Raw genomic sequence first — 18673 nt, 5'->3', positions numbered from 1 at the left:
GTTCACTTGATGTCCTGTACTTGCTGTGAAACTTTGCATATTGACATAAAATAAATAGTACTTTTATAATAAGAGTGGAAAATTCAACTTACTTTAATCCACTCAACAAGTCCACTTGACATGTACCCATGGATAATAATCTTGGTTGGTTTTGTGAGGTTGAAAGGGGATGTTTCTATTGTCTCTCTGCTTGCTGTTATTTCATGTACCTGAAATAAACTGCATTTATTATAAGACTTTTCAGTACAAAGTAACTGAGAATTAGAACACATACTTGAAAGAAATTAGTGTTTCCTGAAGATTTTTTGACCTCGGTTTTGACCTGATGTAATTTATCTTGGAAAACGTCTTGTCCATGAGGAGCTTGTCACAGAAGTCACTGAAAAATTTCAGATTAGTGTCTTAAAGTGTTAGGCCAGCCACACACCGGATCCGACAAGATGCTACGCAATGCGATGAGTCATTTTTGTTGCAAACTGACTCGGGGAAAGTTTCACATAGGGCTCTTGTGGGCGGCCGCACACCAGACGAAACATTTCACTCAAGTCTCCTCGAGTCACGTTGCAAGGTTTGTGACTATCTGGGGAATTTGGTATCGCAAGGAACAGTTTGCGACAAATCGATCTGCGCATGCATGAATCCATTCAATTCAGCCACAGACATCTAGTTACAGACCAGAAACTCTAGGCCAAAATTTCCGCACTGGCGGACAGTAACATGGCGGCGATATTTTTATTTAATTCCAAATTAAACGTGATTATATTCTAACACAGGAAATCGCTAAAACAGAAAATCTGGATGACCAGATTAATGTTGCCCCTAGAAAATAAGCTAATTATCTCATGTATTGTTATTTGACCTATGAATTTAGATTTAATTAAAGGCTAAAGCAAGATGCTACCACCTTTTGTATAAGATATTAAGTCATATTTTGAGATGCATTTTGAGATATTAAAAACTGACTCTATACACAACATATAAAATGAGACATATAATTCCACATGTACGAAGGACATTCATAAAGTAACTTCCGTTTGGGGTATAAAAGAAACACCAGGACATTGTGAGAGTTTTTTATTATATACAACTGAAAGAGACAACTCTAAGCTATTTTTCTACATAAGCACCGTTTCTGTTGAGACACTTATCATATCGACAAAGAAGGTTTACTATACCCATGTCAAAGAAATCTGCCACCTGTGCAGTCAGCCATGCAGTAACGCTGTCCTTGGAGCTCCTGGTCATTGTTGAAGCGCTGTGCCCCTAGCCACTTCTTCACTTGTGGAAAGACGTCTGACAGTTCGGTAATCGTGAACCGCCAATTGTCACAAATTTTGTCCTTCATTTTGGAGACCAGTTCATTTGTCACAATTGAAGGGCGTCCACTCCTTGCCTCATTGTGGATGTTCGTTCATCCATCGTTGAAAGCACAACACCATTGCCGAACAGCACTGTCACTCATGATGTTCTCCCCATATACGACACAAATCTACTGATGAATTTCGTGCTTTCAAGGATGGACGTACGGACATCCACGATGAGGCAAGGAGTGGACGCCCTTCAATTGTGACAAATGAACTGGTCTCCAAGGTGAACGACAAAATTCGTGACAATGGGCAGTTCACGATTACCGAACTGTCAGACGTCTTTCCACAAGTGTCCCGTATGGTGATTATCACCTCTTTCCACAAATGAAGAAGTGGCTAGTGGCACAATGCTTGAACAATGACCAGGATCTCAGGGACAGTGTTACTGCATGACTGACTGTACAGGCGGCAGATTTCTTTGACATGGGTATTGCAAACCTTGTTTGCCGATATGATACGTATCTCAACAGAAACGGTGCTTATGTAGAAAAATAGCTTAGAGTTGTATCTTTCAGTTGTATATAATAAAAACTCTACATGTAAAGGGTGGGCCATATTGATGGGACACATTTCAAATGGATATGTGGAGCATGTAGAAAGCAACATTTATTACCAAATATATGGAAAACACTGCCAAAGGATGGGAGTTTTGCACTGTATTCAGTGTTTGAAGATTACATCCCTGAGATGGACACCACCTTGACAAGAACATTCTTTGGCTCTAAACAGTCATGTTTTAGCATAGTTTTGTGCAGGGTTTTGGCTGGGATGGCCGCTATCTCCCTTCGGATGTTGTCCTTCAGTTCATTGATGGTAGTGTGGTTTGTGGTGTACACCTAGTCCTTTAGATAACCCCACGGGAAGTAGTCCGGTGGAGTTAGATCCAGGGATCTGGATGGCCAATAGACATCACCAAATCTCGAGATGAGCCATCCCAGGAAGTGTCGTCGAAGGGTTGTCATTGAAACTACTGCTGTATGACTACTGGCACCATCCTGCTGCAGCCACATGTCCCTTAGGCCAAGCCGTCTCATTTCGGGTGTGAAGAATGTTTTCATAGGCACTTAATCTTCTGTCTTTCACGGCACTTCACATCTTGTTTTCACACTACAATTTCAAAATTTGAATTATGCGAAGACTTTCCAGAAATCTCAGGGAGGGCAAGTGCCCGCCCCCCCCTAAATGACAAGTTGTAAACCACAAGGCTCACTACCATCAATGAACTGAAGGACAACATCCGAAGGGAGATAGCGGCCATCCCAGCCGAAACCCTGCACAAAACTATGCTGACCATGACTGTTAGAGTCAAAGAATGTTCTCGTCAAGGTGGTGTCCATCTCAGGGATGTAATCTTCAAACACTGAACACAGTGCAAAACTCCCATCCTTTGGCAGTGTTTTCCATATATTTGGTAATAAATGTTGCTTTCTACATGCTCCACATATCCATTTGAAATGTGTCCCATCAATATGGCCCACCCTGTACATTGATGCATTGATTTTGCTGTAAACTGCTATGTACTGTTAACCTGTTTCCTAATTATAAAAGACAGACCTAGATCTATTGTGTACATGGACAAAATCTGATATCAGATTTTTGCTAACAAAATGACTTTGTCAAGTTGCTTTGTGATTCATCACGTCATGTTCTTTGGATTTGGTGTGTGGCTGGCCTTACAAAATCATATGTATATTAATGAACAAAAAACAGACAAATATCATCATTAGTTTTGAAGACTTGTTAAATGCTGTCCTGAAGGAGCAAATATAATCTTTTATGCTTACCTCCTCATTCTTCATGTAAAGGAAGAACTGTGTGTTGATGCTCTCTCTGTCAGAAGGATCAGGGTTTCTACGCCGTGGTCCATACCATTCGGGAGTGATGTTCAGACATCCTAACTCCCCAAAGCACTTAGTGGATGTAAGTCCTGTACCTTCATTAGTTAGAGAAAATAATATCTGGTGAAATTCTGGCAACATATAAAGGTAATGCTTCTCATGTATATATCACCGTGCCATGAAGGCACATTTATGGAATGTGGGGGTAGGGCTTAACATGTTCTCGATCTCTGCCATTTTGGAGGTGATAGTTTCAGCATTATGCTCTGGCCACCTTTGCAACCAGGTTTCCTCCCCCCCCCCCCCCGTTACTTAATGATTTCAGATTGAGACTGGTTAAGCCCCAGAGTTAGACCACTGTGGCTCTCATCATGCAATATACAGCATTATTAATGCATGTTTGAAACCTTTACCTGACAAGTATGGTTCAGACTCTCCATATTTTGGCATGTATTGGTGACAAGTGTATGAGCACCCTCTTTGTGTTTTACTTCCATTTGAAAAAAATGTTTTTTTTGAAATTTCACTCAAGAACCAATGGTTTGAAACCTTAACTGCATGAGCAAATAAGTTCAATAGTAACTCATACTCAGTGATCAGAAAGCTACATTTTAAAAGTAGCTTCGCTACAGCTACAGCTACTCTTCCAAAATGTAGCTTCGCTACAGCTACAGCTACATTTACCAAAAAGTATCTCGCTACGCTACTCCTGTTCGCTACTCGCTACTTCGCTACTTTTTGCGCTACTTCTGCATAAAAAAATGAAAACAACCACATGGGTATTAAAAAAAAATCCCCTACTACTGGTAAATAGATTCTGTTATTTATTATCATGATTCCAGTCATTCGATAATTTTGATAGCAGTGTTACTTCAGTTACTAATTTTTACTATAGTTTTTGAGAATACCATACCTATGCAAGTGGCATATCAATTCAAATTTGATATATGAATATTGCAATTAGGGTGTTGCCCAAATTAATGATTACAACTATACACAAATAAAATTTGGTAGGATTACGTATTTATGTTCACATCAACATATTTCTCTTGAGAATAAATATTTCATTTTTTATAGACTGATATGAAGTCAGCAAAAGGCCCCCAGGTTCGATACCCAGCGGAGGCACATAGTGGTTAGGATCCAGTCTCGATCAGATTATCTATGCATAAAATGGACTCAAAACGAAAACTAGGAAAGAAACCAAGTTGGGAGGATGAGATCCCCCTGCTCCTCCATTCCCCACACTGCTCATCATTCATCATTCTTCCTCGTTCTCACAATTAGCCGAAAGTGGCAGAAAGCGACTATAGATAAGAGAATAATTAAATAAACCATTCATCCTCATTGTCATGATTGAGAGAAGTGGAAGAATAGATGAGGAGGTAAACAGAAGAGGACAAATGGGTGGTGGACTATATCAAAGCGTTCGAAGATTAATATGGAACAGGGATGTACGTACCTATTAAATGCAAGAAGTTAATATATAACACATACTATGTGCCAATAATTACGTATGGAGCAAAGACGTGGACAATGACATAGAGAAACAAAGAAAAGATGCAGGCAGTGGAGATTACATTCTTAAGGAGTCTTTTGAGGAAGACTAGAAGGGATAGAATAAGAAATGAGGAGATCCGACAGACAGTGGGTGTAGTGAAGCTTCAGGACAGAATAGATCAGGCACAGATGAGATGGTTCGGACACATGAAGAGGATGAATGCAGAAAGAGTACCAGTAAGAACTTACAATGCACAAGGAGTGGGAATAAGGCCAAGGGAGAGACCAAGATGTCGGTGGAGAGAGCAGATGGTGGAGAGTGTTAGGAGAAGAGGACAAGATTGGAACACCTTGGAAAGAGAGGAGTGGTGGAAGACCAGGAAAAATGGACAGGCTTGACTTCTATGCCGGCCCAGCCAGAGGCAGGAAAGAGCGAAAGTTGATGATAATGATGTCATGATTATCAAAAGTTACAGAAAAGTAGGAGAAATACATAAATTTGAAAACTATGTATATTAACTACAGAAAATTGTCGTTTCTGCAGAGAAGTCAATAACTCGTACACACGTTTTGCAATATGAAAAAAAATATTGAGGAAACTGTCGTGTAAACCTGAGTGTTCTAAATGTATTGCAATTTTAAAATTTGTGAACAAATATTATCGCGAAAATAATTGTAATTCCAGAAACTATATCATTCTTGTAACAATAATTTATTGCTGGTGAGATCCTATATACTGACGATCAATGCTGTTAACGTACTGAGCCATTTATTGCTGGCACTATTCCCTTGTCAGTGCAGTGGAAAATCCATCGCTCGTTTTTGCACTGCAAGTTGTGTCTTACACAGCAATTAATGATTTTGGTGTCTCTTACACCATGAATATCCACAGGATTTGTTCCGAGAGTGACGCAAACGAGGCACTTTTTTCCAGTGGTGCAGCAAACGAGGCATGTTTCTCCCCAAAATAGCTGGAATATATTCATATGTCAGTTAGTTATCTGGATATCTGAATTATTCAGATACTAATTAAATAAATTACGCAGATATCTATAATCTACAATCTAGATAATCTGTATCTCCATGCAAGAGACTGTCTTTATGAACCTCCTGCAAAATTAAGGGTTATTGTCGATTTTTTCTGACGCTGTTGCCAAATTCAAAATTCACCTCAAAATGCTGAGAAAAAAAGTAGCTGTAGCGAAATTTTCGCTACAACTACAGGAATTTTGTAGCTTCGCTACCGCTACAACTACAATTTTCAAAATGTAGCGTCGCTACAGCTACAGCTACAGCTACAAATTTTGTAGCTAGCTACAGTAGCGACGCTACAAGTAGTTCGCTACTTCTGACCACTGCTCATACTGTATCCAAATATGAGATGCTTGTATGGATCAACATGGAGCGGTGATGTGCACTGAGGAGTAGCAAGTCTAGCAGTGCTAGATCAATCAATCTCGCATTTCTAATTATTTTCAAATGACAATATTTATTGTCTTGTTGATGCCACAGTTCATATGCAACATTTTTTTTCCACTTGCTCCTCATTCCTCTGTGCAATCAGTGGGCAAAGCTGGAATGAACTACTCTAGCTGGCTTTTCAATCACCTCACCAGTTTCAGTCTAGAGAGTGCCACCGGAAGGGAAAGGAAAGATTTCTGTCTCTGCCTCCCTGCCCCCTCCCCCCTCCTTTGCTGCTGCAATGGTTGAAAGGTTTCAGGTACCCCAGTCTATCCCTTATAAGAACAGATAGAGGATTTGTTGGTTTCCCCTCAATCCCTTATTAAATCTTCTAAAGAACTCTGGGAAAGAAATTTCTGCAGTACTTATGTACTCTGTATTTTCACCACAACTTTTTACACATTTTGTAATATGTATGTATAATATGGGATGTAGTTTTGTTATTTATGAAATGGGAACATATTATGTGCAGTCAGAAACACTTGGAATTGGAAATGTTATGTAATTGAATGAACATTGGGATAGACGATTTACCTGGTAATGTTTATGCATTCCACTCTACATATGAGTGAGTATAGACTTTTTGAATAATTCTGCACTCAACAATGAACATCGCTCATTTTATCATTTATTCCTGCCTTTGATGTTCTTTTTCATTTAGCTATACTGGACCTAATGGGGGAGGGTGTTGTATCCCCCACCAATCTCCCTTAGGCATGCTACTAACTGCTACCCAAGTGTTGACACCACCTCACATCACAGACAGTGTGTAAGTGCAGGGATAGATGCCAATGCAACATAATCTTAGCTGGAAGGATTCTTCATGAAAATGTTCTTACCTTGGGGATGCTTCCTCGTGTATTTTCCCCCCACTTTGAGCACTGTTTTTACTGGAGCTTAACACCATAGTGTACCTTACTGTAACAAAGGGTCAGATTTTTAGCAGCTTACCTATCGGAGATATTAGGACACAAACATGGTCAGAAGAAGAAGGGGGCTTTTCTCAAGCTTCACATTGGGTAGAATGACACTACTACTACTTTCTTGTAAGAAAGTTCAAGTCCTGAGAACCCCTTCCTTTGATAAGGATTCTCTGAAGAGTACATTTTAACAAAAATGGCTTGCATTTTTAGACTAAGTTATGCCATTTAAGGAAATGATTTACATAAATTTAATGTAATAACATGAATTGTAGGGCTGAGCCGATACCGATGCTGATGTATCGGCCGATACCAGTGGTATCTGTATTGGAAAGTATTGGTTGGAATTTATTTACCGATACTGGCTGATACTTTCCCAGCATTTTGGTATTTTACGGGATCTGCAAGAATGCCTCGCAACACTTTCGTAGGTCTAATTATCATGCAAATTATGCAAAATTCGAAGTTTCTTTATATTTTGCATCCGTTTTGGGTGGAAACACTGAATTTTGTAATAAGATAACATGTAATTTAATATTCTATTGTAATTCATGAATATTTTCAAGCAAAAATGTTCATAAAATGATGTATATAACTCAAGTGGAATTCTTCCACACTAATATTAATCAATATTTTGAACAAATTTTAATTATTACAATTTTGAAGCATCGGTATCGGTGGGAATCTGGTTCAATGTAGTATCGGCTTAACCCTAATTGTGGCTCAGCCCTAAATGAGTTTAGTAGAATAGTTCTTGTTTCCGGTGCCTAAGCTTCACCATTTTGGAGATATTGATGTTTGCATATAGGTCACTACATGCCATGGTGGAGACATGGCTGCCATTTCTAAGGAAGACGAGATAAAGATTTAACCCCTTTAGTGGCTAACTAGGACATCCCAGATGTCTTCCGTTGTGGGTGATTTTTAAAATTACAACTCCTTGTAACTCTCCAAAAGTGCATCTTCTATAATCGAACAAAGATAATTTATTTTACTGCTTTGAGCTATCATAGAATACTTCAAAATGCAAGAAACCGTGGGTCCTGAATTAAAATCTCAACCTGGGGATGAGTGTACTTCGTGATCGTTCGTTGATCAATTTCATCATATCACTTATTCTCATCATTACAATTAACCAAAAGTAGCAGGAAAGAAACTTAAAATAATCTAATTCTATTAATCATTTAAGAAAAATGCTCAAGAGGTTCGTCACACACGTTATCTTATACTACAGTCCATCACAAAAAAATAGCACTACTGTGTTTGTGCTGTGCTATGAATTATGTGATCTTCCGGCAACTGGATGAAATAGAAAACAGTTTATTTCGTTTTGAGCCTGTGAACCGGACAAGAGCAAGGGTGGAGCCATGGTCGCATACAGAGTGGATAAAAATCATGATTTTTATTAAATCATGCTAGATATGCAGTTTTTAAGAGTGGTGCTATTTTTTGTGATGGACTGTATATTATAACAGGGTCGCTACTCACCAGGAATTCCTTGTATTGTGGGAATTGGAGCCTCCCCAGTGGCATAGTGGTAACGTCGTTGCCTTGGGTCCAAGGTTTGATACCTGATGGAGGCACATAGTGGTTCAGATCCCATTTTAAACTGTAGGACCAGTCTCGATTAGCCTTTTTGTGCATAAAGTGGACTTAAAAAACAGACAAGAAAAAATTCTGGGAATTCCGAGTGAATTTTTCTCCGTAGACGTCAAAAACTTTTATTAATCCAAATCCTATTGAATTTATTCATATTTATAAATGCCCTTGAGGCAAGTTTTTCACAGTTTTTATCGAGAACGGAAGAAATGGAATTTTCTCAATCCGGTTACTTTTTTAGTGTTCTTTGCAGTACAACCTATCTGACAAAGAGAATATTTTTGCAAGCTAAGATATCTTGAAGATGATTATGTAAATTTGAGTGAAGTCTCATACAATTAAACATTTTTCATAGATTAGTATATCCTGTAATATTTGTGACTTGTGTTTGTAGATGTATTTCGAGTCTGAGTATGTGAAATGGAAAATGGAAACTCCGAACCTTAAATTAAATATTTTAAATATATATGCCGTTTAATTCAATAAGAACTTTAAAAAAAAATTGAAACACACACACTCTTCATATTGTTAAAAAAAATTGTGTTTGTTTATGTGTGTGGGTGGTGAGAGGTGGTAGAAATTTAGTGAAAACATATCCTTGTACCGTTGAATTTGTGGAAAGTTTGCCTTGAAAAGCAGGAATTATACTTGAAGAGTTTTGCAGCTAGCAGAGTGCCAACATATCTTGTGGTGATTATGGCAAGTTAAATATTCTGGATATTCTGAAGAGTTGCATCTCATGGCAGAAGTGGGAAATTACTCAATAGTGAAAGGAGCAGGTCAATAGCTCAACATACCTAGCAGATATGAGCCAGAGAATGTCGAGAATGGATCCATTGAACTCACTGCAGATAGCAAGTAGTAGGCATGATGGATATATCCTTCATACCCACTTACAGGGTTAAATGTTATCAGTTTTGAATTATTGATACAAAAGGAAATTCATAGAAAAAATATTTTTTATAAGAAGGTTGAGCTGGAAATTAATTCAAAATGGAACCACTTAATATGAATTGAAGGAACTTGTGTCGTGATGGAAGTTAAAGCAACATGATTGCTAGTGTTACTTAAAAAAAATTGTTGTTAGAATGTCGTTCTGAGTAGCATGTGTTGTTAATTTGTGTTATCAATTGAGGTACGAGCCATGTCAGGAAAGCAAAGATACAACTTATATATGTCTTAAAGAAAAAATGTAAGGCATAAGTTGACAACACTGACAGTAACCTTGATCCTTATTCTTTTCAGTAGCATTCATTCGCAGTGCTGCGCTGAATCTTGTGTGAGTAACACATGTTGGAAATGACATTTCGTGGCCCACGAAGGCACGGCACGGCACGGCACCACTTATTTGACCATTCATAATGTTCCCACAAACTTCTGCAATTTGCTGGATGTTCGTTTTTTGCCTGGAGAAACTGCATCACAGCCCACACTTCTCATTTGGTGGGATTCTTTATTTACCTCAGCCATTTCCAACATGTGTGACTCACACAAGACTCAGTGCAGCACTGCGAATGAATGCTACTGAAAAGAATAAGGATCAAGGTTAAAGTCAGTGTTGTCAACTTATGACTTACATTTTTTTTCTTTAAGATATATATCAGTTGTATCTTGATTTTCCTGACATGCCTCATACTATTACATTATCCCAGCGATTATGCCACTCAATTTTTGCCAAGTGACTTTTCAGTGGATTTATTGCCAGCAAATCAAGTCCCATCCCCACTGTTTCAGTGATCAGCAAGTTGTGATGAAAAATTGGAAGTGGCTAAACAAAAAAAAAAAGTTGCTTTTCAGGGTCTCCATATTGTTTTAATTGTGGCACTTGTACATGCTTTCCACTAAAGCATGGAAGGTGATTGATTTGTTTTATTTAACTTCACTTTCTGCCACTTTTGCGTAATTCCAATGATCAAGCATGCCTTTTCTTTCGCTCTTCCCATCCTCAATAATTATTGCATTTATGAAAGCAATCTGATTTTTGTATCTGAGGAGAAGTACTTCTGTCTCAGCTAGGCCTCTGGGTTTCATTCTGAGCATACAGTTTAAAATACAGGTCACCTACTACAGTGTTGCAACCTAAAGCAGTTTGTTGCTTTGTGTACTACGCTGCTAATTGAGCAAGAGAAAATACTAACCATTCACATACATGGTCACATGCGTTGGAGTGTTATACAATGGTTTTTTCTATAATGAATAACAGATGGGGAACGTAAAAAGTCCTTTGTTCAGAAATGTGTGCTATTCAGAGAAAAACTAAAAATTTCATTACTAAGCCTCGCGACAGGTTAACCTTGCAGCAAATTTTCGCATATATAGACCCAAACGTGCGCGTAGAAAATAGTTCCGCTTCAATATTGCGGATTTTCTCACTGTGTGTGATATGAACAGCTCGGCGGTTAAGGCGAGACTGGCACGGGGATGGTGAGTGCCGTTTTAGAGTGGATTGATACATAAAACCTGCTGCAAACTTAACCTGTCGCGAGGCTTAGGGTGTTCAGGAGAAAGCACTTAAGTAAAAAATTCAATTTTACAACAGGCATTCTTCTTATGCTTATTATTTTAATAGAAAACATTACAAACATCATGTTGGACCATCACTGTTTAATATCTATAGACATGCCCAATATAAAATTATACTGATAATATTTTCCTTAATTGATTCAGTGGGACTTAGATGAAAGAAACATAAAACCGCAGATTGTCCTTTATTTGGCTTTTCTCGAACATGCTAGATTTTTGTATAATATTTTTTTAATGTGTATTTTCTTAATGGAATATATACCAAGAACATGGACTGGCTAGGCATTGTCATTTTATGAACCTGAAAGTTTTGAATAGCTTGTAAGTTGAATGAAGAAAAATTATCAAAATTTTATGTACTTCTTTGTGATGTACTTATAGTTTTACAAAATTTTCTCTTTTAATTAACTATTTTTGAATAAATCCAGATGGTTTCAAATAATCAGATATTTTCTACAAGTTATACTGTAAAACTTTGAAGCAGTTCTGTTTTAATTTTCAGTTCATGATTTAAGGATAATGTTATTCATCTGCACTTTCTGTAAGCATTAATTCCTCTTTCTCATGAACACTTTTAAGAGAAATAGCATGCATTTTTAGTGTAAATTATGACATTGCAGGTCAATCATTGCTAGCGTAACATAAGTGCCACACATTCCAAAACAAAAACATCATCACCTACCTTCACACCCCCCACACACATTTGTGTCTTTGTTGAATGAACAGGAGACAATGCCTTCCCTCTTCTTTTTTTAGCTTTTAAAACAATGATTTTCAATAAATAGTTACTTGTGAAGGATAATGATGTATGGCTGCCATCAAATTATTGCAAATATTATGTGACATTAGACATTTTGCCCATTACTGCAACATTGTTACCTCCATTACTGTTAAAGTTTTACTGTAGTATAATGAATGTACTCACCTGAACAAATGCTCCTTTGCACAGGAATGAGAGCATTCAAGAAATATGTTGCCAATAGATGTCCCAAGAAATCCATTTTCATCTCAGTTTTTTTGCATTAAATGTCTCTGAAATACTGGATGTATTACACACAAATATATGCACTCATGGGGTGTCATTAGAATGGCACTCGCGGACAACAAAACACACAAATGATCTTGGTGCCATTTTTGTTGTAGGTGTGTTAGTAGTGTAATTGAGGATACAACCAGCACGAGAAATGATGACCCCCCCTCAGGCAGATTTGCCTTCACTTAAAACTTGCTCAACATGCCCATATGAGCTTTTTGCTCAAGTGTGGAACCCTGTCTAATCCAAGATTTTTGTAAAAATGCCCTCGGGAAGTTCCTGTGAAATGATGAGCCCCCTCAGATTGATTTGTCCACACTTACAAAAGGCACTTCTGTCAGATTGTTGTCCATAAACTTGTTAAAAATATGCCCCTCTTGATATTTTTTTTGCCCACACCTAAAACTACGCCAAACGTATTAACACACACACACCCACCCACATACACCCACATACACCCACACTGATCTTGACCTTGACCTTGAGATGATCTTGACCTTGACCTTGACCATTTTTTCGATTATTTTTTCGATTTTTTTCCGATTATTTTTCGATTATTTTTCGATTATTTTTTTCGATTATTTTTTCGATTATTTTTTCGATTATTTTGACCTTGACCTTGACCACACCCACCCACATACACACCCACACCCACCCACATACACACCACACCCACCCACACCCACCCACATACACACCCACACCCACCCACACCCACCCACATACACACCCACCCACATCCATACATATTTACTTCCCGGTACACTTCTATTGCATCATGTTGTGTAATATTATGCAATAAATTATTAGGCATGTGTTGTTTTCTGATTAATTGGTTATGACATAATGTGATGATGTGGTGTTTTCTGATTGGTTTGAATAAGCAAGGTTTCTATTGGCTCTATAAATCTATATAAGCCAGAGCACAGTGCAGATTCCTCACCATTGCTGGATCAGCAGTGGAACCCACATCGCGGGGGATAGAACCTGAACAGGCTCCACCAAAGTATAGGAGACTTAGAAGCATATAATTTGGCGGAAAACCCAAGTAAGGTAATAGAAACAATATACACTGATGCAATAAAAGCCAATTTTTGGCAGGGGGGCCAAAGTGGTTCCTAAATACAAAATAATTAATATCTCAAGAACTAATTGACATAGAGCTATGCAGTTTTTTTGTCTGCACTGAACCCAACTGATATTTTTTATTAAGCATAGAATTTTGATTTGAATCCCAAGAAATTGTATATAATAAACAACAACAAAAATGCCAAATCAAAAATATTGTAATCAATGCAATAAGAATATAACCAGCCCCAATTGGGCCAGGCATCAAAGGAATTGTAATCCAGACAAATGCAGAACTCCCACAAAAATTTGCCCTAAATGCCATAGAAAATATAGCATGGAATACTTCACTTATAAACATAAACATGACTCTGCACAGTCATCAACACAACCATCTACATCTGGTCTGAAAAGGAAGCATGAAGCACCTGTTAATGCTGGACCGGCAAAGCAGCCACGCTATGAACCCATCCATAGCAGTTTTAATGGCCAATTAAGGGATCACCGGTTTGTATCAGAGCCAAGATGTGACATTAAGAATTTTTTGAACAGTATAAATCCAGATGTGCAGGCAATTCTAAATGCACAAAATGGCTCTTATAAGCTGTCCCTCAAATTGTTTACACAATATAAGAAGCCAAATGGCACAAAATTTACACAGCCCCACATAACAGAAACTGTAGCGGTATATTCAAATGCAAATTCAGACAAAATAATAAGCAGTTTGATAGATCAATTGAATATTAAACACTCTGAATTTGCAGCAAAAGAGTCTGGATGGAGCCTATGCGGATCTCCACACAAGTTATATATTAATATTTCTGAATTCAGCCCATTACAAGGATCTACATATTTGCCATTACCTGCCAATATCAAAAACAAAACAGCCATGGTTAATATAAAAAATAATGACCAGAAATGCTTTTTGTGGTGTATTTTAGCTGCTTTGTTTCCAGTTTCAAGGAATCCTCAGCGAATAACTTATTATAAACAACATGAAAATGATTTTGATGAGGCAATGGAGGGTTTAGAATATCCAATGCTTGTTCAGAATATTGATAAATTTGAAAAAAAGGCCAGGCATATCAATGGCAAACAATTATCTATTAATGTATTTACTTGTTCTACTGGCCGTGGCAATTGCTTGATAGAACCTCTCAGAATCAGTACACTTGATGATGAATCTGCTGTTGCGATTGATCTGCTCTTAATTGAAAAGGATGGCACATATCATTACACTCTGATACATAATCTTGAAGCTTTAGTCAGAACACAACTAGACAAAACTCATAAAATATTCAAGTTGTGCAGAAGATGTTTGTCTGTATTTGATGGTCAAAAAATGGTGAAAGGGGTTCGGGAGGAAAATGCAGAAATTGCTAAAAACAAGTTACTTGAGCATCTGAAATACTGTGGCAACCATAAACCTGTTCATATGGTGATGCCAATGCCAAGTGAAAATGCAAAATTCAAAAAGTTTGAAGCCTTGTTGGAACACCCAGCATATATAGTCTGTGATTTTGAATCAAATCTCAAACCTCTTGCATTCTGTAGCCCAGATCCTGATGAATCTTCAATTACACCATACCAGTTACATGAACCTTCTAGTTTTTATTATGTGATTGTACAGGATGGTGTTGTTAGTAAAGAATATTTATACATGGGACCAGATGCCATCAAAGAATTTGCACAAAGAATAGAAAATGAGTGCCATAACATAGCATCTAATGTTTTATTAAAATCAAAACCCATGTTGCCTTTAACAGAGAAACAGATTGAAGATTTCAACAATGCAGAAAAATGCCCGGTATGTGATTCTGAATTTTCAGATGCAAATATCAAGGTGAAACACCATTCCCATACAGATGGTAAATTCTTAATAGCCCTGTGTAAAAGCTGTAATATTAAGATCCAGAGACCAAAATTTGTCCCCATATTTTGCCATGGTGCATCCAATTATGATTTTCATCATCTGATCAGGTACGTGGGGTTTGACAAGCAGAATTTAAATATTTTAGCTGAAAATGATGAGAAATATATAGCTATTAGCAAAATAATTAAAGTTAATGGTGTTCCTATTCACTTAAGATTTCTTGATTCATACAGAATTTTATCGGCTAGCCTGGCTACACTGGCCACTCAATTATCTGATGATCAATTCAAAATCACATGTGCTTTGTTTCCAAATCAGGACCTGAAATTAATTAGGCGGAAGGGTGTATATCCATATGATTATGTTACAGATTTTTCTAAATTTGATGAGTGTTCTCTGCCACCACAACAAGAGTTTTACAGCAAAATCAGAGGATCTGGAATCACTGATGAAGATTATCACCATGCCCAATTGATGTGGAACAATTTAAAATGCCAGACATTTGGTGATTATCACAAGGCTTATTTAAAACTTGATGTGACCCTCTTAGCTGATATACTGCAGGCATTCAGAAAATCTTCCATGCAAAATTATAAGCTGGATCCAATGTATTTTTACAGTGCTCCGGGCCTAGCATGGTCTGCAATGTTTTTAAACACTAAAATGCAATTGGATCTGATCCAAGATCAAGATATGTACTTGTTTATGGAGCAATGTATAAGAGGAGGCATGGTGCAATGTTCTCAGAGATATGCCAGAGCAAATAACAAATATATTCCTGATTATGTTCCAGCATTGCCATCAAATTATATACTGTATGTAGATGCCAACAGCCTCTATGGTTATGCCATGATGAAAAAACTGCCATATGCAGGGCTTGAGTGGGTTGAAAATTTCAATATTGAAGATCTTAAAGATTTTGATGACAGTAACTATGGCCTCTTCTTAGAGGTTGATCTGACAATTCCAGATAATTTACACAATAACTTTTCTGATCTGCCCCCAATTCCCGAGGTTGAGTGCTCACCTGGCTCTAAACACAAGAAATTGATGATGACTCTAGAGCCGAAACAGGATTATGTCATATATTACAAAAACCTCCAGTTCCTGATGTATCATGGTGTTCAAGTGATCAAAGTTGGAAAAGTTTTGAGGTTCAGGCACTCAAGATGGTTGAACCGTATATTGATACAAACACAGAGCTTCGAACATCTGCAATGAGCCAATTTGATAAGACCTTGTTTAAATTGATGGTCAATTCAGTGTATGGCAAAACAATAGAAAATGTCAGAAAACATATTGATGTTAAAATAATTACTGACCCCAGCCGGAGCAAAAAATTGATTGCAAAGCCCAACTTCAATTACAGAAAAATTTATGATGAAAATATGGCACTTTTCAACATGAAAAAAACAAAGATCAAGTTTGATAAGCCTATTTATGTAGGGGCCGCGGTGGCTCAGTCGGTAACGCGTCTGACTACCATGCTCAAGGTCCCGGGTTCGATCCCCGGCCGGTTCAAATCCGGGAACTTTTCTAACGGTTGGAAGCGGCCCCGGCGCCCACCCAGCGTCGAATAACATGGGTACCTGGGGGAAACCCTGGGGGGTAAAGGCGGTCAGGGGCGTGGTGCTGATCACATCACCCCTACTCACGACCGGATCAAGAAAGTGTGGGGCGTTACCCCCACACCCCCTATACGCCTTCATGGCGTGGTTCTATGCACAGGGGAACACTTTACTTTTTTACTTTTTATTTATGTAGGGGCTGTGATATTGGAATTGGCCAAATTACACATGTTAAAATTGTATTATGATGTGTTGAAACCTTTTTATAAGGATCGTGTAAAATTGATGTACATGGACACAGATAGTTTTGTTCTTGATATTCAAACAGAAGATGTTTATAAAGATATGTTACAGCCTGAATTGTTTGAATATTTTGATACCACTGAACATACAAGGATTCAACCCCATAACAAAAAGTTGCCTGGCAAGTTAAAAGATGAGACACTTGGTGATGTTATTGTGGCATTTGCTGGGTTAAGGGCCAAGATGTACAGTTTTGAAACATGTAGTGGTGTTGTTGCCAAAAAGGCCAAGGGCATTGGCAGAGTAACTGTGGACAAAGAGCTTGAATTTGAGGATTACAAAAATTGTCTCAAATCATGTAGCACAATCAGAACATCAGAAAATAGAATTCAGAGTGTGGATCACTTATTGACTAGCAATATCAGTGGCGTACGCAAAGGGGGGGTTACCGGGTTTAAACCCCCCCTTGAGCTTTTGAAATATTATGGAAAATGTTGTAGAAAAAAATTAAAAATGGCTAATTTATCACAGTCAAAGATCTGCGACAGTAATAATAATAATTTGAATTATTATTCCCATGCAGCATGAAGAAAAACACAACATTCCAAACACAATCTAAGTGGACGCAAAGTTCAATTTTGCAATTTTTTTGCAAAATCGCGCAGTGACTATCGCGAGAATTGTAAAAATTCCTTGCTTCGTGGCAGTGTGCCAACGTTATTGCAAACGTTCTTCCCGGTACTGATTTTGCATCCCCTTGTGAACTCTCAAGTGATGCTGAGTCTACATCCACATCATTAAATAATGTTGAAGAAGTGCTTTGTGAATCACCTAGAAGTGATAAATGTGTTGGAATGTCTATAAACTTACTTCTCAACGAAAACATAGACTCAGTGGCAGTGGCGTACGCAAGGGGGGGGGTTACCGGGTTTAACCCCCCCCCTTGAGCTTTTGAAATATTATGGAAAATGTTGTAGAAAAAAATTAAAAATGGCTAATTTATCACAGTCAAAGATCTGCGACAGTAATAATAATAATAATTTGAATTATTATTCCCATGCAGCATGAAGAAAAACACAACATTCCAAACACAATCTAAGTGGACGCAAAGTTCAATTTTGCAATTTTTTTGCAAAATCGCGCAGTGACTATCGCGAGAATTGTAAAAATTCCTTGCTTCGTGGCAGTGTGCCGACGTTATTGCAAACGTTCTTCCCGGTACTGATTTTGCATCCCCTTGTGAACTCTCAAGTGATGCTGAGTCTACATCCACATCATTAAATAATGTTGAAGAAGTGCTTTGTGAATCACCTAGAAGTGATAAATGTGTTGGAATGTCTATAAACTTACTTCTCAACGAAAACATAGACTCAGTGGAATTTAGCAACACGTATTCTCGCGCTTCATCATCATCCCCAAAGATTCTCGATCTCGAACTATTTTGCAGGTGATGTGATCAGCAAAATGCTCCGGCAGCCTTCATCCCCCAGGGTTGCTCTCAGGTACCCATTGCTATGAAGCTGGGTGCGGAGACAAGGCTGGATAAATTCCAACCAATTCCAGGAATCGAACCCGGATATCCCACGAAGTTGTTAAACTAGACCAGCGCGGCTCCTTGAATGAGTTTCACATTTCGATTATTTCAATAAATCCAATATATTTGCTTCTTTTTATGGACAA

At 38.0% G+C, this 18673-nt stretch overlaps 1 protein-coding gene across 2 annotated transcripts in view; it reads right to left on the bottom strand.

Moving 5' to 3' along the window:
- The window catches only part of LOC145981648 (pancreatic lipase-related protein 2-like), a 96027-nt gene that overhangs the window by 52701 nt on the left and 24653 nt on the right, over positions 1 to 18673 (bottom strand). For both annotated transcript variants that reach the window (XM_083115044.1, XM_083115045.1), the window contains exons 2-4: positions 12134 to 12240; positions 3152 to 3300; positions 93 to 209 (exon numbers count right to left, since the gene is read on the bottom strand). In XM_083115044.1, the coding sequence (XP_082971170.1) occupies positions 93 to 209; positions 3152 to 3300; positions 12134 to 12215 (348 nt within the window). In that variant the 5' untranslated portion in view covers positions 12216 to 12240. The remainder of the gene's footprint in view (positions 1 to 92; positions 210 to 3151; positions 3301 to 12133; positions 12241 to 18673) is intronic.

This window comes from Lepisma saccharinum, chromosome 29 (assembly GCF_977018435.1).
Source record: "Lepisma saccharinum chromosome 29, izLepSacc3.1, whole genome shotgun sequence".
NCBI lineage: Eukaryota > Metazoa > Arthropoda > Insecta > Zygentoma > Lepismatidae > Lepisma > Lepisma saccharinum.
The sequence above is the reverse complement of the archived record's forward strand: the minus strand, read 5'-3'. Positions and strand labels throughout refer to the sequence as shown.